The following is a 21621-nucleotide window of genomic DNA, read 5'->3' as shown; positions in this document are numbered from 1 at the left end:
ACAAGGATATTACTAGAAATATTTGAGAGAAATAGGCCTTTTGTGTACATAGAAAAAGTCTTAGATCTTTGAGTTCAGCTCATGAAAAATGGGGGCAAAAACAAAAGTGGGTAACACTTTATTTTACAGTGTCCTTGTTACATATGTTACATGTAATTACCGTAATAATTACAGTAAATCATGCCTAATTACATGCAATTAACTCTCAACCAAATCCTAATCCTACCCTAACCCTATAGTAAGTACATGTAGTTAATTAATATTACACTGTACTTAAATATTTAATTACACTGTAACAATGACACCTTAAAATAAAGTGTAAACCAAATATATATATATATATATATATATATATATATATATATAATATCACGTGAAGTAAAAAAAAAAATTATATTTAGTATAATAGTTATATATAGAATCTGTTAAATTCTATAATATATATAATTTATATATACATTTAAATATACGTAATATATTATGTGACTATTTTATCCATAATAGTTATATTGTGTAACGATATATCTGTGTTTATATTTTTGATATTCAATTAATGTATTAAAGCTTACACAACATTTATTTTTGTGTTTTATTGCATTCAGATGTTGTGGACACACGGTTCTCCATTCATCAAATGATTGTGGAGTGACAGAGATGTATGGGGCTTTCAACAATGTTTGATGTATAGATATATGTATGTGCTTCTCTATACTCAATCAAACACATCTGTAATGACATTTGTGAGACAAATTATGGATGTGGGTTATTATAACAAGATCTTTATTTTCCTCTGGCTGTATCTCTCAGCTTGACTGACAGCTGAGAAGGTGTCCGTGTGTGTCCGTGTGTGTGTGTCCCCGTTCGTTCGTGTACGTGACATTGCTTGGAATGGCTGCGTTTGAATGACTGGACAAAAGACCAGAAAGCTCATAACAGATGTTACATATTCACATTGGCAAATTCTGTGTTACAGTACACACTGCCTGTGGAGTATTAAGTTTCTGATTTCAACAATCCTTCGGCATAAAATAGAGGAGAAGTTGTGGGAAAAGATAAGGAAGGAGTGTGTGTGTGTGCTGATGTAGAAGTGCATGTGATTAGATTATAGTCGTTACAGTGACCCCAAACTGGGTCAAAATGCCACAGTCCATCGGGTGTCAACTGTGGCCAGTAGAGGGTGCTGAAATCTGATGCTTTTTCCTGGTTAAAAATGTTTTTTTTTGTATGAATTAAACTATAATATTTGACAGGGTCAATATATTATATCTGTAAACTCACATCAAGCAAGCTCATATGACTATTAATTCTATCAAACACAAAAGGAGATGTTCAAACTGAACTTTTCCATAGACGGCGGCTATCAAGCTCCAAACATTGACATATAGTGCATCATATTTACTTTTATTTACATATATTTATGGTGCTTTTATTTCAGGTCTTTTAAAGCCATGAAAGGTTTTTTTTTAATTAATACTTTTATTTATCGAAGATGCATTAAATTGATCAAAAGTGACAGTAAAGACATTTATAAGGTAACAAAAGTTTCCAATTTTAAATAAATGCTTTTAATTTGAACTTACTATTTAACAAAGAATCCTGAAAAAAAAGTGCATCACAGTTTACACAAAAATATGAAGCAGCACAACTGTTTTCAACATTGATAATAATAATATATGTTTCTTAATCATGAAATCATCATATTATAGTGATTTCTGAAGGATCATGTGACACTGAAGACTGGAGTAATGATGCTGAAAATTCAGCTTTGATCACAGGAATAAATTACATTTGACTGTATACAGTATTCACATAGAAAACAGCTAAATTGTAATATTTTAATATTTTAAATTGCAATAATTTTTCACAAAATTTGTATTTTTACTCTACAAAAAACAGCATTGGTGAGCAAAAGAGGCTTATGTTCTTAAAAAAGTTGTGTTTTTTGTTTGTTTCACATCACTCATGCATGCATTGACAATTTTAATCATTTTAATTATATACCTCCATTGTCATGAAGTGTTCAAGGCCAGAAAGTTCTCTAATTAGTTATTGAGTTATTAAATTGTCACATTCTAGTCTTTCTCTTTACGCCACAAATTGTGCAAGTATTGTTTTTTTTCCCGAAAGTGACTTATGACTGTTTGCTGAAGACAGATTTGAGCCTCCTGGTGCCAAACGAAGCATATGTGAATAAATAAGTGATATGGGATGTAGCTGCTTGAACAGAAATTTGCATAATGTCAAGAAAATAGCAAACAAGCAGTAATCAACAGAAAAACCGGACGCCCGCGGAGAGTTTGAGCGGCACAAATAGTAGCCTGCTGTTCTCTGGCATTCTGTCGTGAACTTTAAATAATAATATGTTTGAGTTGAAGATATTTTTTTATATTTTTTTGGTTTATATGTGACCCTATATGATTTTTAAATGATATGTTGAAGGTGGAGAAGTTCCTCAGAGATTGAGTGTGTGACGCTGGAGCTCTGTGTGTTTATTGGGTTTGGTGTTTGTTACTGACAGAGATGGCTGTTTGCCTGAGTGCAATTTTGCTTTGTACAATCCATAAAACAAGTAATTATTAGTGGTGCTTGGTAAGGCGAGCTGCGAACATGAATGATATCTCAATTTGCACGGCTTGTGAAGGGGTGTGCTATTACTTTTCTGAGACATTTTTGCCTGGCAGACGAAAAAACAAGAAAAGTACAGAGTCATATCTAGGGTTCAGAGTATCATTGAGATTTGCAGATGGACTTGTTTGATTCCATTTTTGCAAACGACATCAATGACCACTGTGTCATAGCAACAGTTAGAAATACTAAAATGCCTAAAACTAAATAACGCATTATTGTTAAGCGAAATATGAAGCACTTCTCAGAACAAGACTTCCTTTATGTTTATCTTACTATGACTGGGAAAAAAATTATATTAGTACAGATGTTGTAAGTGCCTGGAATCTCTTTTATGAAGGGTTTACCAATATAATAAATAAGTATGCCCCACTAAAGAAGTATAGAGTCAAAGGTCGAAACAATGCTTGGTTTTCACCTGATTTAGCAAAAATCCTTCATGAGCGCAATGTGGCATGGGCAAAAGCCAGGAAATCTAATCTGAACTCTGACTGGCTGGTCTTCAGACAACTGTGCAATACATGTACTCTCAAAATTAGAAAAGCTAAATCTGATCATTTTCTTTCCCAAACAACTCATAATCTAAATAATCCTTCAAAATTTTGGAAAATTATAAAATCTTTATCAGAAAACAGTAAAGGCCAGGAGCTTCCGTCAAGAATTGTCATGGACTCTCTAAGTTACAGACAAGTCCAAAATGCTGGATTGTTTTAATGACCATTTCATAGCCTCAGTATTTTTATTTGAGTCACTCAGTCCTCAACATGAGTGTTCCTCTACAGTTGAGACTGTTAGTCTTGACCCTTCTAGTCTGTCTTTTAGTTTCAGTCCCATTAAAGTCTCAGACGTAAATAAAGCCCTCAAGCAATTGGACACAACCAAATCTGCTGGCCCTGACAAACTGGATCCCTACTTTTTAAAGCTAGCAGGAAATTTTATTGCCGAGCCCTTAACTACTATTTTTAATCTGTGTTTGAATACAAATGTCATTCCTCTCATCTGGAAGCCTTAGTGGTTCCCCTGCTAAAAGGTGGTGACCCTACCATCTTAAATAACTACAGACCAATCTCTAAACTGTCTGTCCTGGTCAAGATTCTAGAATCACTTGTTAGTGATCAGTTAAATAACTTTTTTTACAGTCATAGTGTGTTGTCTGACTTCCAATCTGTTTTTAGAAAAGGGCATAGTACAACATCGGCAGTTCTTAAGGTTTTAAATGACTTTGTTGAATCCATGGATAATAAGCAGCATTGTGCAGCCCTTTTTATTGACCTTTCAAAGGCATTTGATACAGTGGACCACATAGTGCTTAAACAGAGACTGTATAGGGCTGGGCTTTGTGAGAAAACTTTTGGCTGGTTTGTTAATTACCTTACAGACAGAACTCAGTGTGTGCAGGCAGAGGGTTGTACTTCTCGCTATCTCCAAATAACAACAGGCATGCCCCAGGGGTCAGTCTTGGGGCCACTACTATTCATTCTTTATATAAATAACATTGATCATAACATGTGTGATGTAAAATTTCATTTTTATGCTGATGACACTATATTGTATTGCTCTGCACCCACCGCAGACCGGGCCCTCTCCCAGTTACAACTTGCTTTTAACACGCTTCAACAGAATCTTTATGATTTAAAACTTGTTTTAAACGCAGATAAAACTGAAGTCATGCTTTTTTCAAATTCAAAATCGAAGTCAAATCTCCCGTCAATCCTTACTTCCCAGGGTATGAAAATTGAATGTGTTTCTAAGTACAGGTAGCTTGATATTTTAATTGATGAATCTCTTTCTTTTAGTCTTCATATTTAGCAGCTAGCAAAAAGATTAAAACCTTAATTAGGATTTTACTTCAGAATCAAGTCCTGCCTTTCATTTAAATCTAGAAAGAGGCTGGTCGCTGCCACGTTTATGTCTGTACTTGACTATGGTGATGTTTTATATATGCATGCGTCATCTCAAAGTTTACATGCACTGGACACTGTATACCATGGATCTCTGAGGTTCATCACTGGTAGGAAAGCCCTCACTCACCATTGTGAACTGTATGAACGTGTTGGATGGTCCTCACTATCAACACGGAGACTTCATCACTGGCTTATCTTCATCTACAAGGGTATTTTAGGTCTCCTTCCATCCTACCTTTTGACCTATATCAGTATAAACAGTACCGGGACTTATAATCTTCGTTCCCAGAATCTTTTCCTGCTATCTGTCCCAAAGGTCAGAACTGAGCTAGGAAAAAAGGCTTTTAAGTTTGCGGCTCCCTCTGCTTGGAAAAATGTACAGAAATCCTTGAAACTTACTGAGCTCGTCTCATTGGTTGCTTTTAAGAGGTTGTTGATTGACATGGAGGCAGCCAATTCTGGCTGCAGATGTTTTACCTAACGTGTTTTTATGATTCTGGATGAGTTTGAAAGATTGGCTATGTCAGTTGTTTTATGTTTCTAGTGTTTTTGCATATTTTATGTTTGTATGTATTGTATATGTGGTTTAATACTGCTGCCTGTTTTGGCCAGGACACTCTTGAAAAATAGATTTTTAATCTCAATGAGTCTTTTCCTGGTTAAATAAAGGTTTAAATAAATCCCCTTCCCTTTCCATCCATCCCCTTCCCTTCCTTCATTTCCCATCGCTCCATTCCCTTCCTTCATTTCCCATCCATCCATCCATCCATCCATCCATCCATCCCCTTCCCTTTCCATCCATCCCCTTCCCTTCCTTCATTTCCCATCCATCCATCCATCCATCCCCTTCCCTTTCCATCCATCCCCTTCCCTTCCTTCATTCCCCATCCATCCATCCATCCCCTTCCCTTTCCATCCATCCCCTTCCCTTCCTTCATTCCCCATCCATCCCCTTCCCTTCCTTCATTTCCCATCCATCCATCCATCCATCCATCCATCCATCCCCTTCTCTTCCTTAATTTCCCATCCATCCATCCATCCATCCATCCATATCCCCTTCCCTTCCTTCATTTCCCATCCATCCATCCATCCCCTTCCCTTTCTATCCATCCCCTTCCCTTCCTTCATTTCCCATCGCTCCATTCCCTTCCTTCATTTCCCATCCATCCATCCATCCATCCATCCATCCCCTTCCCTTTCCATCCATCCCCTTCCCTTCCTTCATTTCCCATCCATCCATCCATCCATCCCCTTCCCTTCCTTCATTTCCCATCCATCCATCCATCCATCCCCTTCCCTTCCTTAATTTCCCATCCATCCATCCCCTTCCCTTCCTTCATTTCCCATCCACCCATCCATCCATCCACCCCCTTCCCTTCCTTCATTTCCCATCCATCCATCCATCCATCCATCCATCCATCCATCCATCCATCCATCCATCCATCCATCCATCCATCCCCTTCCCTTCCTTCATTTCCCATCCATCCATCCATCCATCCATCCCCTTCCCTTCCTTCATTTCCCATCCATCCATCCATCCATCCCCTTCCCTTCCTTCATTTCTCATCCATCCATCCATCCATCCCCTTCCCTTCCTTCATTTCCCATCGCTCCATTCCCTTCCTTCATTTACCATCCATCCATCCTTCCCCTTCCCTTCCTTCATTTCCCATCCATCCATCCATCCCTTTCCATCCATCCCCTTCCCTTCCTTCATTTCCCATCCATCCATCCATCCATCCATCCATCCCCTTCCCTTTCCATCCATCTCCTTCCCTTCCTTCATTTCCCATCCATCCATCCCCTTCCCTTTATTCATTTCCCATCCATCCATCCATCATCCCCTTCCCTCCCTTCATTTCCCATCCATCCATCCATCCATCCATCCATCCCCTTCCCTTTCCATCCATCCCCTTCCCTTCCTTCATTTCCCATCCATCCATCCCCTTCCCTTCATTCATTTCCCGTCCATCCATCCATCAATCCATCATCCCATTCCCTTCCTTCATTTCCCATCCATCCATCCATCCATACATCCCCTTCCCTTCCCTTCCTTCATTTCCTATCCATCCATCCATCCATCCATCCATCCCCTTCCCTTTCTTCATTTCCCACCCATCCATCCATCCCCTTCCCTTCCTTCATTTCCCATCCATCCATCCATCCATCCATCCATCCATCCATCCATCCAACCATCCATCCATATCCCCTTCCTTTTCCATCCATCCATATCCCCTTCCTTTTCCATCCATCCATATCCCCTTCCCTTCCTTTTCCATCCATCCATATCCCCTTCCCTTCCTTTTCCATCCATCCATATCCCCTTCCCTTCCTTTTCCATCCGTCCATCCCCTTCATTTCCCGTCCGTCCATAATTAATATTCATGAAACGCACATTTTATGGCTATACAACAGTTTTGCACCTGTAACATGGACATTTAGATCCAGAAATGTTCCTGGATCAACATATTTTGTTGATCCTGTAACAACATTACTATCTGAAAATGAAGTCCTAACCATATCCCTACCCCTAAACCTAACCCTACCCGTAAGTTATCCCTAAAATCAGAGTGAAATGATAGGTGAACAGCACTGATGTAGAAGCACCTAACCCTGCTCGTAAGCCTAAACTTGACATAAACTGCAAACCTGTCCCTCAAATCCATTGATTGGAATGATACGCCGGTATTAACAAAGATGTTGATCCATGAACATGTTGCACTTGGTGAAATCAGGTTTCCTGTGGTGTGACACTAATACCATTCATGAAGCATCGGCCTTCACATGTTGTCCATCACTCATGATTTATTCAAGCGATCCGTCTGTCTCCTAACTGAAATGATATTTTATATTCCACATGTGAACTCACCTCGGCCCCCATCTAAAAACTCCTTCCGTCTTTCCGGACCAAAAACTGTATACGCTCCGATTACGCATGACGGATGTGCTCCTTATGACCTTTAAGACCAAGTAATCTGCATTCATTATATTCTTCCATGTGTGGTTGGGAGAAATTGAAACTATATTATCGACATGTTCTTCTGCCCAGTCTGAGGGATTTCATTTTAGTGAGGAACGATTCAGGGTCATTCTCTTCTATTTGCTAATTCTCACGCACACATACATAATTACGCCCTAAAGTGACGGATAATTGGTGGCATGTGTTTCAGATGCACTCTGGATATAATTTTTTTATATCCAAAGAAATTATTTGACGATTGCCGTTTAAAAAAGGATAAAAGCTAGGATAAATGCAGTGTGAGATTTGAGGGTCCTTGAGGAGATAAAAACTGGGCTTTGAAACGAGTCGGTCGTTCTGTTACAATCTGCTGATTATTATTAGCAGCGTGTTCATATTGATTGTGGAAAATAATTTGACTACAGCAAAGAGACATGATTGATTTATTGGATGCATTGAAAAGAATAATTTTCTGACGTGCACAATCTGATTCGTTATGGTTAATAGTTTATATTCCACTTTGTGTTTGGTTTGATAAATTTGTCGCCTTTTTTCATGTACAAGGTACAAAAACAGGTCCTTGTTTTTAGGTTCTTCTGTATATCTGCTTTATAGTTGAATTGAGTTTGTTTCGTAACTGAAGAACACTGAATCAACATTGAACTAAATTTGTCTGAATAACAGCACTGTTGTCTTCTGTAGAGCTGAAATTTATTTTGTTTTATAATTGAAAAAAATTACAACATTAATGCAACTGTTATTTTCCAGTTTATTACAGTGAATCTGCTTTGATTTCACAATAATACAGGGGTCTTGACTTCAACAAACGGTCAGTGAAAGGAAGTGTTATAGAAAATATTAATCATCAACCTCAAACTGTATGTGCTGTTTTATTGTCTTTACAACTCTGTTAACAAGGTCTAAATACATTTAAAACACTGATTTATGTGATTCTGCAACACTGACTAATGACTTGTTGTTATATTGATCCTTTCAGTGATAATTTGCATCCTGAAATATGTTTGTTCTCCAAAAAAATGATGTTTGAGAAGATGTTTGACGTGCCGTGTCTGTTTCTCTTTTAGATAAAGTGGAAAATGGAGAGATGGACCTGTTGTACTATTAACTATTAACTAACATGAACTAACAATGAGCAATACACTTGTTTCAGTATATTAGTCTTTGTTAATGTAATTTAATGAGAAGATGCTGGACGTGCCTTTTCTGTTTCTCTTTCAGATAAAGTGGAGAATGGAGAGGTGTACCAGAGACGTCGGGGTCCCAACACCGGCCATACAGAGGAACAGGAAGTGAGTACGAAACCACAGGATCTGACGAGCCAATCAGCAAGCAGCTGGCGGCGAGTCGTTCTTCTGATTCTGGCCATCACAATTCACAACATTCCCGGTGAGTCTTTCCTCTCATGATTACTTTACATTATTACTCAAGTCCTGATGACTCCCTTTCTATATCACATTTTTTAAAGCAATTAAGCATCATTGGTAACACTTTACAGTAAGGTTCATTAGTTAATCAGAATCAGCTTAATTGCCAGGTATGTGTACACATATAAGCAATTTAACACCGGATTGTACATTGCTCACGATGTGCTAACTCATACAAAAAAAAAAAAACATAACACAATAGACACAGACTACAATATAGACGACACTCATATACACACTATGAACAAAAACAATATAGACATATTGACAAATAGTGCAGTGAGCAGAGTGCAAAGGATGCAAGAATAATATTATTATTATCATTATTATATACATGTCGGAGGTGGATGTGAAATACAGGTACACATACATGTACAAAGTGTGATGGAGCATAGTGCAAAGGATGCTGGAATAAATAAGTGTAGGTATTATTGTGCATGACTTGAGGTAGGTGGATTGGTATACAGTATACAATATGACATTATAACAATATGAACAGCTATGAAATAGTGAATGGTGAAAAATAATTAATAAGTGTGAATAAATAATTGTGAACTAGAACTAACATGAACTAGCAATGAGGAATACATTTGTTACAGTATTTATTAATCGTTGTTAATGTTAGTTAATAAAAATCCAGCTGTTCATTGTTTGTTCATGTTAGTTCACAGTGCATTAACTAATGTTAACTAATACAACCTTTGATTTTAATATTGTATTATTAAATGTTGTAATTAATATTAACTAAGATTAATAAATGCTATAGAAGTATTGTTCATTCTTAGTTCATGTTAACTAATGAACCTTATTGTAAAGTGTTTACCAAATCAGTTATGTCTCTTTTTAATGACTAAAGATAACGTTACAATCCATTATTATTTATTTCAAGAGGAATGAGTTTATTTAGGTTTTTTGTGTGCTGCTTTTCTTCCGGGTTTGAAATCAAAAGGGACTCACAATTATTCATGAGCCTCGCTGGCCTAATCCTATGAGAAGGCACTGTCTTATAATTATTCATATCTGCATGTGACCTTTTCCTATGAGAGGCGCTTCAAACTGTGATTTGATACCATATTGAAACATGAGCAGCTTATGTTCCGTTGCAAGGCGCAAAAATACAGGTGTTTCAAAAATTAACATGAAATATTTGATAATGTATGCTTGCTATTGAGATTGCTAACTCCCGAGCGATACTGGTCACGACAGTAATGGGGGAGAGCATGCGCTTTATTACAGTTGTTTTACCGATATAAAGTTTACCAGTTTATTAAGCACCCCCTGAAATGGCAAAAGGTATGTATATATTTGTTTACTGTTAGTTGTAACGAGTGTTTTGTGTAATTCGCTGTGTATGTTGATGATAATGAAAGGGAGAGAGAGAGTTTATGGATGAGACATTAATGCACACTTCTTATACTGTGTTTATTCAGCTCTTACAGTGATTTTCTGGAGTGAAAACGGACGCCTCATCTTTTGTGTGATGTACACTAAACTTCATAAAACTCATCAGTAAAGTTTTGTCCATCATGAGAGCAGTGAGCAGCCATGAAGCGCGGGTTTCTGCGCAGAGTCTATTTTTGCTGCACTGCTCACGCTCAATTAAAGTGAAAGCACGCTTTTGATGGAGTGTTTTGGCCACTTTTTGGTGTGAAATCAGATTTATTATGTATAAATATGATTTCACACCAAAAAGTGCCCAAAATGTACAGAATTTGCATGTCTGGTGTGTTTTAACAAGAACTGGAGTAGGCTATGTCAGAAATGAAAATGAATTTTCTTTTCGAAATGAACACTTTTTTTAGTTGGATACTGGATTTGAAAAGAAGGAAATGGTTCTTCCATAACACTGCACTTTAAATGTGTGTGAATTTCCCACACCAGGAGTAATTTATATCGTTCTTTTTTACAGCGATTACTGTTCAAAAAATGTTCTATGCAAAATGTAAAATGTTCTACTAAAGAAAAGAGAGAAAATAAATATTTGTGTTTGCTGTAAAGATGTTAGAAAAAATGAAATCAATATCGTCAGGTCAAACTCAATGAAAAATTGGAATTGGCCTAAAAAATTGTAATCGGTGCATCTCAAGATAAAAGCAAGGTGACCGTAATTAAACTAAACGATACCTGTTCGATCTCCATGCAGAGTACTGTATATTCTCTGGCTCTTTAGGCGTTATGTCGGACTTGGGTTCGATCTGAACACTGCTACTGACAGTTCCTGACATTTTCAGTGCGTGAGATTGCCCTGTTTTGTTGCCGGTATGAACTCTTGAAGCTCCGCCCTCTTCTTGAAAGGGGGCGGGGAGCAGCAGCTCATTTGCATTTAAAGGGACACACAAAAATTGCACTTTTTTGCTCACCCCCAAAAAGTGGCAATTTTAACATGCTATAAAAATGATCTGTGTGGTATTTTGAGCTAAAACTTCACACACACACACTGAGGACATCAGAGACTTGTTTTACATCTTCTAAAAAGGGGTATAATATGTCCCATTAAAAAAAAAACAATAAGAATGATCAGTTTTGATTTCATGCTGACTTTATTTTGTATAAATATGATTTCACACCAAAAAGTGCCCAAAATGTACAGAATTTGCATGTCTGGTGTGTTTTAACAAGAACTGGAGTAGGCTATGTCAGAAAAGAAAATGAATTTTCTTTTTGAAATGAACACTTTTTTTAGTTGGATACTGGATGTGAAAAGAAGGAAATGGTTCTTCCATAACACTGCACTTTAAATGTGTGTGAATTTCCCACACCAGGAGTAATTTATATAGTTCAATTTTATGCACATTTTTGCTCACCCCCAAAAAGTGGCAATTTTAACATGCCATAAAAATGATCTGTGTGGTATTTTGAGCTTAAACTTCACATACACACACTGAGGACATCAGAGAGTTATTTTACATCTTGTAAAAAGGGGTATAATATGTCCCATTTAAAAAAAAAAAACTATAAGAATGATCAGTTTTGATTTCATGCTGACTTTAATATCGGCTGTATCAAAATGAAATCTGCATTCAGAAATGGATTGTCAAAAAGTCTGTAGTCAGAAATTCAAAGTCTGTCAAAGTGACGAATAATGATTGTTTATAGTTTCCCTCTCTCTGCTCAAACTGTGCTGGTTTTATGACACTTTAAAAGTCTCTTGCCTCCAGTGCTTTTCATCTACTCTTTCTCCTTTGCATTTGTACCATGCTGCCTTTATTTTCCTCTTTATCACGAGCGCTTGCGGCAGCACTTGATCACGTCTCAGTCGGCCAGTCGCCCCTCCCATGCGTTTGTTAATCATTCCAGCGCTGATATCTTTCATCGTTCCTGAGTGAGTGAGGTGAATATAGATGACAGGTAGTCTGAGCGCTGACGGCAGTCTGTGTGTGTGTGTGTGTGTTCATACTGTGACCCCAGCTGTCCTCAATGTCCCATCTAAAACCCCTAAAATCAGGCACATTCTCTCAGATACAGAGGTCTTGACTGCCGATGGACGACCTCAGAAAAACCACCAGCTGTGAATTCAGTGCGTTTTGAGTCAATATGTGAAAGACATCAGATGTTTTCCTCACTTAATTACATAGTGACTCATTGCTTGTTCTTTTCAGCCTGAATGAGATTTTTTGAGTTTCCAGCAGACTCTTCAATAAATGGACAAGCATTTTTCAGAATGAATCATCAGAATGAGACGAGATCAATAGAGCGCTGTGGTTTAGCACAAGTTTAAGAGGAAGGTACGAGGTCACTAAGAGAATTAACTGATAATTACTCTTCATGGTTCATCATTGACAAATGCACCTGAGGGATCAATTTATTTGCAATCATTATATTGAAATAAACGAGGAAAATCTGCACACCGTTTAACAATAAATGAACAGTTAAACGGTCTGCAGATATAGTTTGTTTTAATCCTGTTGGAGATCATTCGAATCTGCGTACTTTCCCTTTTTTTGTTAAATCATTATATCCAACACATTTTTCATTATTGGAAAATTACCTTTAATGCAATTATAAAAGTGATTATGATCAAAATACACACTACCGCTCAAATGTTTGGGGTCAGTACATTTAATAAAGGAGGAGAAATATTATACTTCGATTCAGCAAGGAGAAATTAAATTGATCAAAAGTGACAATTATAATGTTACAAAAGATTCTATTTCAAATAAATGCTGTTCTTTTTTAACTTTTCATCAGAGAATCCTAAAAATTTCTCTACATTGATACTAACCAGAAATGTTTCTTGAACATCAAATCATCATATTATACTGATTTCTGAAGATCATGTGACACTGAAGACAGGAGTAATGATGCTGAAAATTCAACTTTAATCACTGGAATAAATTACATTTTACTATATATTCACATAAATCAAACAGTTACTCTAAATTATAATAATATTTCACAATATTCCTGATTCTACTTTATTTTTTTTATCAAATTAATGCAGCCTTGGTAAGCATAAGATGCTTCTTTCAAAAACATTTTAAAAAAATCCTACCAACCCCAAACTTCTGAACGGAATATGCATTATTAATATTTAAAAATAAATATCTAATCATTTCATAATTATTGTTTTGGGTCCCACTTTATATTAAGTGGCTTCAAGTACTATGTACTTGCATTAAAATTAATAGTTTGTTACAATGGACTTATTGTGTACATACATGTTTTTACATTGTACTTATATTTTGAAAATACCTGTGTGTAATTACAGCTGTAATTAATTTATGTAATTACATTTGTAATTACATTGTTGACCCTTCCCTTACACCTTAACCCCCCCTTAAACCGACCCATACACCACACACACACACCTGACCCTAACCTTACCCGTATCACACACACACACATGACCCTAACCTTACCCATATCACACACACACCTGAACGTAACCTTACCCGTATCACACACACACCTGACCGTAACCTTACCCGTATCACACCTCAATAGCAGCACAAGTGTTTTACAACACAACCTGAACACAATAAGTACATTGTACTTATTTTTCGATGTAAGAACATTTTTTTAATTTTTATTTTTTAAATGTATTTATTTATTAGGCACCATGTACAATTTCAAACATAAATGTTATCATTTGATGCATTGTACCAGAGTTAGCCATAGGCTAATTTACATCTGCAGGATACAATAAAAACAAACTCCCCCACCTCCACCCCCTACACACATACACAAAACACATGTTGTCAGCACCACATCAGTGTCGGTGGGTACAGATTTGAGTGGTCTTCAGAAAAGATTTCAGTTGTGATTTAAAACTCTTAATGGAATTGCAGCTCTTTATGTCTTCTGTTATTGCATCCCACTGTGTCGTGGCTTTAAAAGAAAAAGCAGATTGTCTAAAAGTTGAACGGCAAAAGGGTATGTTACAGTCAAAAATAGAAGCTATTCTGGTAGATTTTACAGAAATTGCAGGGCGATTGTAAACAAAAACCAGTAAACATGCAGGGGCCGTGTAGAATCGTATACACTACAGTCAAGTTTGAAAAGAGTCTCAAATTTTCAAAACTCAATAAATTGTGTTTCTCTAGGATCTTGCAATGGTGGTACCGAAATGGCTTTTTATCAAGGATTGTTATAGCTTGCTTATATAATGATTCTAGAGGTCTAATGGCAGACTCACTCAAGCATGCATAAATATTTTGGCTGCATCCATAGGGAGGTACGATCTAACCTGTCTAAAGTTTGCCGAGTTATATTTTATAGTTTGTCATTTTTTGACATACTTGAAGCCACTTAATATAAAAGTGGGACCTTGTTTGGTCATGTATATTATTTTACAATTTGTTATAGTTTATTATATCATGAAATTCAAAAGAATATACATTCAAATGAATGAATTGAACAGGAAAAAACCCAACAACTATTAACTGATTTTCTCCGACCCCTGGCGTCTGCAAGCTGAGGTTCAGAGAGTGTCACCTGTCACGACATGTTCTGCTGCTTTCTCCTCATTACCGTGGCTCGTTTTCAGCTTTTTACTATTCACAGCCTTGTCTATTCGGGTCTGTTAGTCACTGAGGGTGAGCGGTCTCGGTTACAGGGCCGTTGTATTCTGTCCCTCTCATGACATGATGATGATGAGTTGACCTTTTCCCCTCCGCTCTCTGATGATCTAAAGTGCTGTTGGGCGATGTGATCTTGATAAGGTCAGTATGATTGAAGCACATTGTACGGTGTACACCTTTACGTCCCTTTAGTTGGCACTGTAGCTTCAGAAAATCCCTCCCAAAAGGTCCCATTGTTTGTTTTTTTGAGTGACATTAGCAATACATTAGAGCTTTTTGAAAGGTTAAGGTAATGGCCTGCACTTAATTTTTTTTATTGTCCAGACTTACATTAGTATAGAGACTTGAACTCTAAACCTAAAAGAGAGACTTTTAATGGAAGTCTTGAGTGTTTCTACTGCACTTATCTTGGCATCTGTAGTTTAAAAGTTTTATTGAATCCTTTGTGTGCTGTATGAAATTCTTCTTACCCTCCTTTGTTACTTTTTCAAAGTCTTGATGCTGTTTTTGTGCTTAAAAGAGCAGGTTTTCCTGCTTAAATGTTGATTATTTTCCTCATATTCTCCATTGTTGCGGCTCCTCTCTTCCCAGTCTGTCAGTATCGCTCTTTTTACTTCCTGTCTCTATGAAGCCCCTCCTTCTGAAAAGCACACTGTGCTCTGATTGGTCGGCTGGACTGTGTGTTGTGATTGGTCGAGCGCTTCGAGTGTGTTTGGGAAATGTCCATTGCCATAACCACCAGTTTAACACACTACTAACTAACTCAACCAGATCCCGCCCCTTTATTCTGCGTATGAATTATTTAAATGAGGAATATTGTGACGTTTTCGTTCAAGAAAACTCAAGACTACAATGTAGGCGTTTCAGGGAGTTAGAGAATAATTTGTAACTTTACAGAGCTTTTTCATGCTCAAACAGCAACATTACACTAAAGAAAGGTGAACATGTAAAAAAGCACAATATAGGACCCCTTTAAAATCAAAAGTTGTACCTGTTAATATTATTTAATGGATCTGAGCTAACATGAACTAATAACGAATAGATGTATTTTAACATCTGATTTAACTAGATTTAACTAATGTGTACATAGATTAATAAATACTGTAACAAATGCTTTGCTCCTTGTTAATGTTAACTAATGGGAGCTTATTGTAAAGTATTACACCTTAATCAAATTTTGTGTCTCAGTAAAATGATAATTTGATCAATCCTTCATCTAAAACCTCAGTTGATCGGTTCACTTCTACAAAAGCCTAAAACCCCTTTGAATATCCATGCTGGCGTCCCACAGCATCATTATAATTTCATGCATTTTAAAAGCCATTGGAAAGCTTGACAATCATTCTGGATATTTATTTCCACAGTGTGCAACCTAAAAATTGCAGGAAGTTTGTCTCAGCAAAGTCAGTAAATGAACCATCACCCCTATCAGCAGAGTTTAAAAGCGGTCTCTTTGTTGTCAGCGGACAGTTTTCATTGTAGTCCATAGTTTTAAAGTGCTTTAATGCAATTTATTGCAATTTTCTTCTCTGAAAGATGATTCTGACTGGAATTACCTGTGCATTTTCATTTTTCATTCAGCATCTAGGACAGGTGCTCAAGAGACTACAAAGGAAAGTACATAAAAGAGTAGATCCTACACTGTCACTGTGACTACTACAGCAAAAATAAAAATAGGCAAATGTAAAAATCATCCATTTTTTGTGTACTTTATTATCTTTTAATTTTTTTATTAAGAGAATAAAATATGATCATCAGGCTTTTGAGGACGGTTTATAAGTTCATCTCTCAATCATCATTGTATTGCATTGCATTATATATTTTAAAGCTTTGATTATGAAACTAAGCATTTAAATATCAACTTACTAAGACATATAATTGGCAGATATTTATATTACATTACAAGCATCATTTCATCACTTTTTGTCCATATAAATATCAGCATCTGCAGCAAATTACACATTTTTGCTCAGTTTGAGCTGTTTTTTCCCTCATATTCTTATTATATAAGCCATACAAGCCTGATTTTTTAAATATGACACACAACATAAAACACATAATACTTTAATAACTGCATTTCAATTAGTCAAAATTATCTTGCGGCCCTCATAGTGTTTTACTTTACTTTCATTTGAGAGCCAATTTCATTCAGCGCTTCCTTAGAAACTATTCCCCTCAGAACATCATCATTACGCCCTGTCGACCCTGACTGAACCAGAGTTGTAGCCCATGATATCGTGACCACCCATTACTTTCTCCAATAAAGTGTTCAGTGTTCATGTCTTGTGAGCTTTGCAGCGTGCGAGAAAACAGCACATGAGCTGCTCACTAGTTCATTATTAGCAGGAGCTTTCATCTTCTGCTTTGTCACATCAAAGATGGAAAGCTCTCCAAAGAGAATAAAAAAGAGGAATCTGTCCTTGAAGGATCCTGGGATGCGCTATTAGGATCAGAAAGAGATGTTTGGAGGTTTTGGATGTCCGAGCTCTTCCTCGGCCCTTCTAACCTCAGATCTTGATTGTAAAGCCACAAGGTTTTACTGATTGTTAATGAAGCTCTGAAAGTGCACTTTGGGGGAAATAACAACACATATGGATTTACTTTTTTGCTGGAGTCTGGATGTTTGATAAGGTTGAGTTGAGTGTTTCTGCGGTCTGATGGCACAGCGCAGGGCTTTGCTTGCCTGATTCCTCCGGTGGTTTCATTAGGTTTCTTTGCTGGTTCTTAAGCAGCGGTCAAACCCAGCAGGCTTTGTGGAGTCTCGCTGTTTCTTCCATCTCTTGTTTCAGTGTTTCATCCCTTGTCATTTGTTCCTGTTTCCTTTGTTTCCATTGCTGCGGTGTTTGTGCCCATAATTATCCTTGTTTGTTGCCATAGCTACCATTGTTTGTTTCTATGATGCTTAATCATCTACACCTGTTCCTTGTTATCTCCTCTGTTTATTTATTCCCCTGCTTTTTAGTCTTTGTTGGTCGTCATTGTCTTCATCAAAAGATATATCTTGTTATTATTTAATAGACCTGAACTAACATGAACTAACAAGGAAATGTTGTATAATTATTAACCAACAGTAACAAATATTAATACATTCTGTAACAAATGTATTGCTCATTGTTAGTTAAAGTTTTTTAATGTATCAACATGAACTAATGGAACCGTATTGTAAAGTGTTACCAATCAAAATCCATCATATGTAGTTTATCCATACCAAGTCAATGGTAGCCTATTACTAGGACATAAAATACTCAAAAAAAGACCTGTGTTTAAGATTTAATTGCACATAAAATGTCTATCCATTTCTAAATGTTTCAGCGACTTAAGTGTATTAAGTGAATTAAGTGTGTAATGGTCCCACACTTTAGACAATTTCTGCCGTTTATTTACATATTTATTCTCCGCCATTTTTTAATATAATATTTGTTTGTATTATTATTGTTAGTGGCAAGGGTGTGTTTCATTTATTATAATATTTATAATAATAATAATTATTATTTACAATTATCAGAAAAGGGCACAATACATTTTGAGACAAAAGGGGCAGGGGCGTGAGCACAGTAAAAGACTTCGGCATGTTTCCCTCGCTCGAAAGCTTGCCAGACCTCCTGCGCTTAGTTACGGTTGCTAAGACACGATTGGCCAGTGGCGGTTTTCGGGCGTGGCTTAGCGAAGGGTCAATTATGTCAAATTGTCCATCATGTGGAGTATTCATGTAAACACAGCCGGTTATTTCTTAAGTGAACGTAAAGAGTTGGGTGTAAACCGGATATGTATCAGTATAATGGATCCGTGTGTTTGGTCTTAAAGTGACAGCAGCGTAATAAACCTGCTGAACTGTGTCATTAATCTGAATCAAACAAAAGAAAATGATTACTGCTCTTGACTGAATGACTTTTTTAGCTTTAATAAGAATACATTTATATTTAATTAATACAGTGAAGACTATGCATCATTTTATTCATTGCATTTCTGTAATAAGTCTAACTACATGTTAAATTAACCTATTTTACCTGAAAAACTTAATTGTTTAATTAATATTTTTGTTATATTCCATTTGTCCTATTGTTTTTTTAATTTTCTTATTTTTTCTTATTTTTAATAACAGAAATGAGATAATTATATATATTGTATAACTATATTGTGATATATATTGTTATTTTGAAATAAAATTTCTCATCATGAAATAAGAATTTGGGGATATCGCCCACGCTTACTCGGAGTGTAGCAGGGAAAGACACTCTTCCCTCTAAACGCCGCTTATCCTGATTCTGTGTGCAGACTGATAGCAGCGGAAGTGAAGCACAGGGAAAAAAGCTCCACACTAACATCACAAGTCATTTTTGGTGAGAGTGGCGAGTGGAACGGAGAGCAGCTGCAATCCTGTGAAACGGTCATATATGGAGAATGTGTCTGAGAAGACCTAGACTACTTATAATGGCACATTTCAGGGTTCACCAATGCTTAAAGTCACCATAATATCAAAATGCACAGTTTTTTTTTAAATGCAATATTGCAGTATTTATTATAAATGATTTCTCCGTGCACATCATTATTGTTTCAAATTCATGTTCCTGGTAATCTTGAATCAGAATAACTTCCTCTTTCATCATCTCTTCTCTGATGATGTGGGCGGGGCAACCTGTCACTCACATGAGATCAGCCAATAGCAAACCACAACCATCCAATCAATTAGCCACAGAGAAAATCAAGCCCCGCCCAAATTTGTTATTGTTCAAGAAGCGTTTCACCCGGATATACATCACAATTAATAAGGAAGAAAAGATGAGCGCAACTTCCACTTCATGCCGACTTTATAGCAAATAATTTCATAATGGAGTCACATACAGTATATTGGCTGTTAAACAAAGTTAAACACAATGGAAAGATATAAATAGTTAGCTTAACTGGGTCATTCCTGTTCTTCTTGTTCAAATCTAAGTAATCTTTTTTTCCCCCCACTTGATTACACAACATGACATTTTTAGGGTCATTCAATTAAAACTTTTCTATAAAATGGTAAAAAAAAAAAACATAAACCAACATAAAAATACAAACCTGCCACATGTGTCGTAAACCTTATTTTAAAAACGTTTTTGTTTTTATTTTCTTGGACACTCTTCTGAATCATTTAACCGTTTCAGGTTTATTGTATTTAAGTGGAGTTTACTGTAGTCTCTAGAGTGTGTTTCAGCTCTAAAGCCACTCTTACATCCACTTACGTTAACTCTTCTTCATTCGACATCTATTCTTTATCAAGCTAATGTATGCAGCAGTCACACATGCTCCGTCCTGAACTAGAATTACGACAAGATTCAGATCTTAGGTTGAATGCATGCATGCATAAATGTCATCTCCCAGAATGCTCTCCGTTCTCTTTGTGCTGCATGCCATGAACGTCACAGCAGACTCAAGGGTTTGGGGTTTTAATGTTTAAAAGAAGTATCTTCTGCTCGCCAAGGCTGCATTTATTTGATCAAATAAGATTGGTTTTGTATGTGAATATATGTTAAACTGTAATTTATTCCTGTGATTAAAGCTGAATTTCCAGCATCATGACTCCAGTCTTCAGTGTCACATGATCCTTCAGAAATCATTCTGATATGATGATTTGTGGAAACTCTGATTCTTTTTTTTTTTTTTTTACAGGATTCTATGATGAATAGAAAGTTCAAAAGAACAGCATTTATTTGAAATTAAAGTATACATTTAAAATGATACTTTTGCCAGTTTTGAAAACATAGGTGTTTTGAAGCCATAGGTATTTTTTCACATGTAAAGTCTCTTAAGTCTAAAGAACAACACACGTGATTCATTGACACAAGGCTTTTCTTGTACACACAGTATTCTGAGAGGGTAGTGTGGGAATGATGTTGTCTAATAACATGCATGAATTCACTGCTTCATGCATAGACTTTATTAGTTTAAGCATGAAGATCATAGGGTGTGTGTGCGTGTGTGTGTGTGTGTGTGTGTGTGTGTGTGTGTCCGTCCTTTGGGAAAACACTGGGCTGATTTTCATGTTGCCTGCAGTTTATTAAGTTAAGTGCAATTGAACGCATAGTAAAACCTTGTGAAATATGGTCAGCATCATTACATTTGATTGGAGGTTTTGTTAGCACTTTGTGCTTATATTGAGAATGTTCAATGCATCGAACAAAGCATAAAATACGTTTCTGTAAAGATTTCACAACTAATCTATAGGCAAACAGATGGTGCTTTGAAAGTAAACCACCCCTGATAAAATATATAGATTACACTCAGGAAAAGAAAATGATATTTGCTCTTTTGGGAATGGGTGAAATTGCACTGGACCTCTCCTCTGTTCCCCAGTGGTTTTTGTTGTCATTGAGGAACACAGATGAAACGGTCATAAATTGGTCAGTTATTGTCAGTCATGCCTCTTGTGTATAATCAAGTGTGCTCTTTAAGCCTCTAGTAGTGCGTGCATGAAGACACTAGTACGACTGTGCATCCCACAACTCATTTAAACACAAATGCACACTTGAAATCCCTAACAACGCTGGAAGTGTGTATTTGATGATAACCAGACACTTTGTTATTGTGTTCAATGTGTGAAAGAGATTCCTCTTGTAATTCCTCATATTGATCTTGTCCATCAATTGAATCTTTGTTTTGTCCAATGACAGCTAGACATTATAGTGTTATATAAG

General features: G+C 36.5%; 1 protein-coding gene across 3 annotated transcripts in view; it reads left to right on the top strand.

The window, feature by feature from the left end:
- The window catches only part of LOC143741294 (zinc transporter ZIP11-like), a 163965-nt gene that overhangs the window by 100935 nt on the left and 41409 nt on the right, over positions 1-21621 (top strand). For all 3 annotated transcript variants that reach the window (XM_077233727.1, XM_077233726.1, XM_077233725.1), the window contains exon 6: positions 8728-8895. In XM_077233727.1, the coding sequence (XP_077089842.1) occupies positions 8728-8895 (168 nt within the window). The remainder of the gene's footprint in view (positions 1-8727; positions 8896-21621) is intronic.

Source organism: Siphateles boraxobius, unplaced genomic scaffold (genome assembly GCF_051911475.1).
Source record: "Siphateles boraxobius isolate OS27281-9 unplaced genomic scaffold, OSU_SipBor_1 185, whole genome shotgun sequence".
NCBI lineage: Eukaryota > Metazoa > Chordata > Actinopteri > Cypriniformes > Leuciscidae > Siphateles > Siphateles boraxobius.
This window is presented reverse-complemented; position numbering and strand designations above follow the sequence as displayed.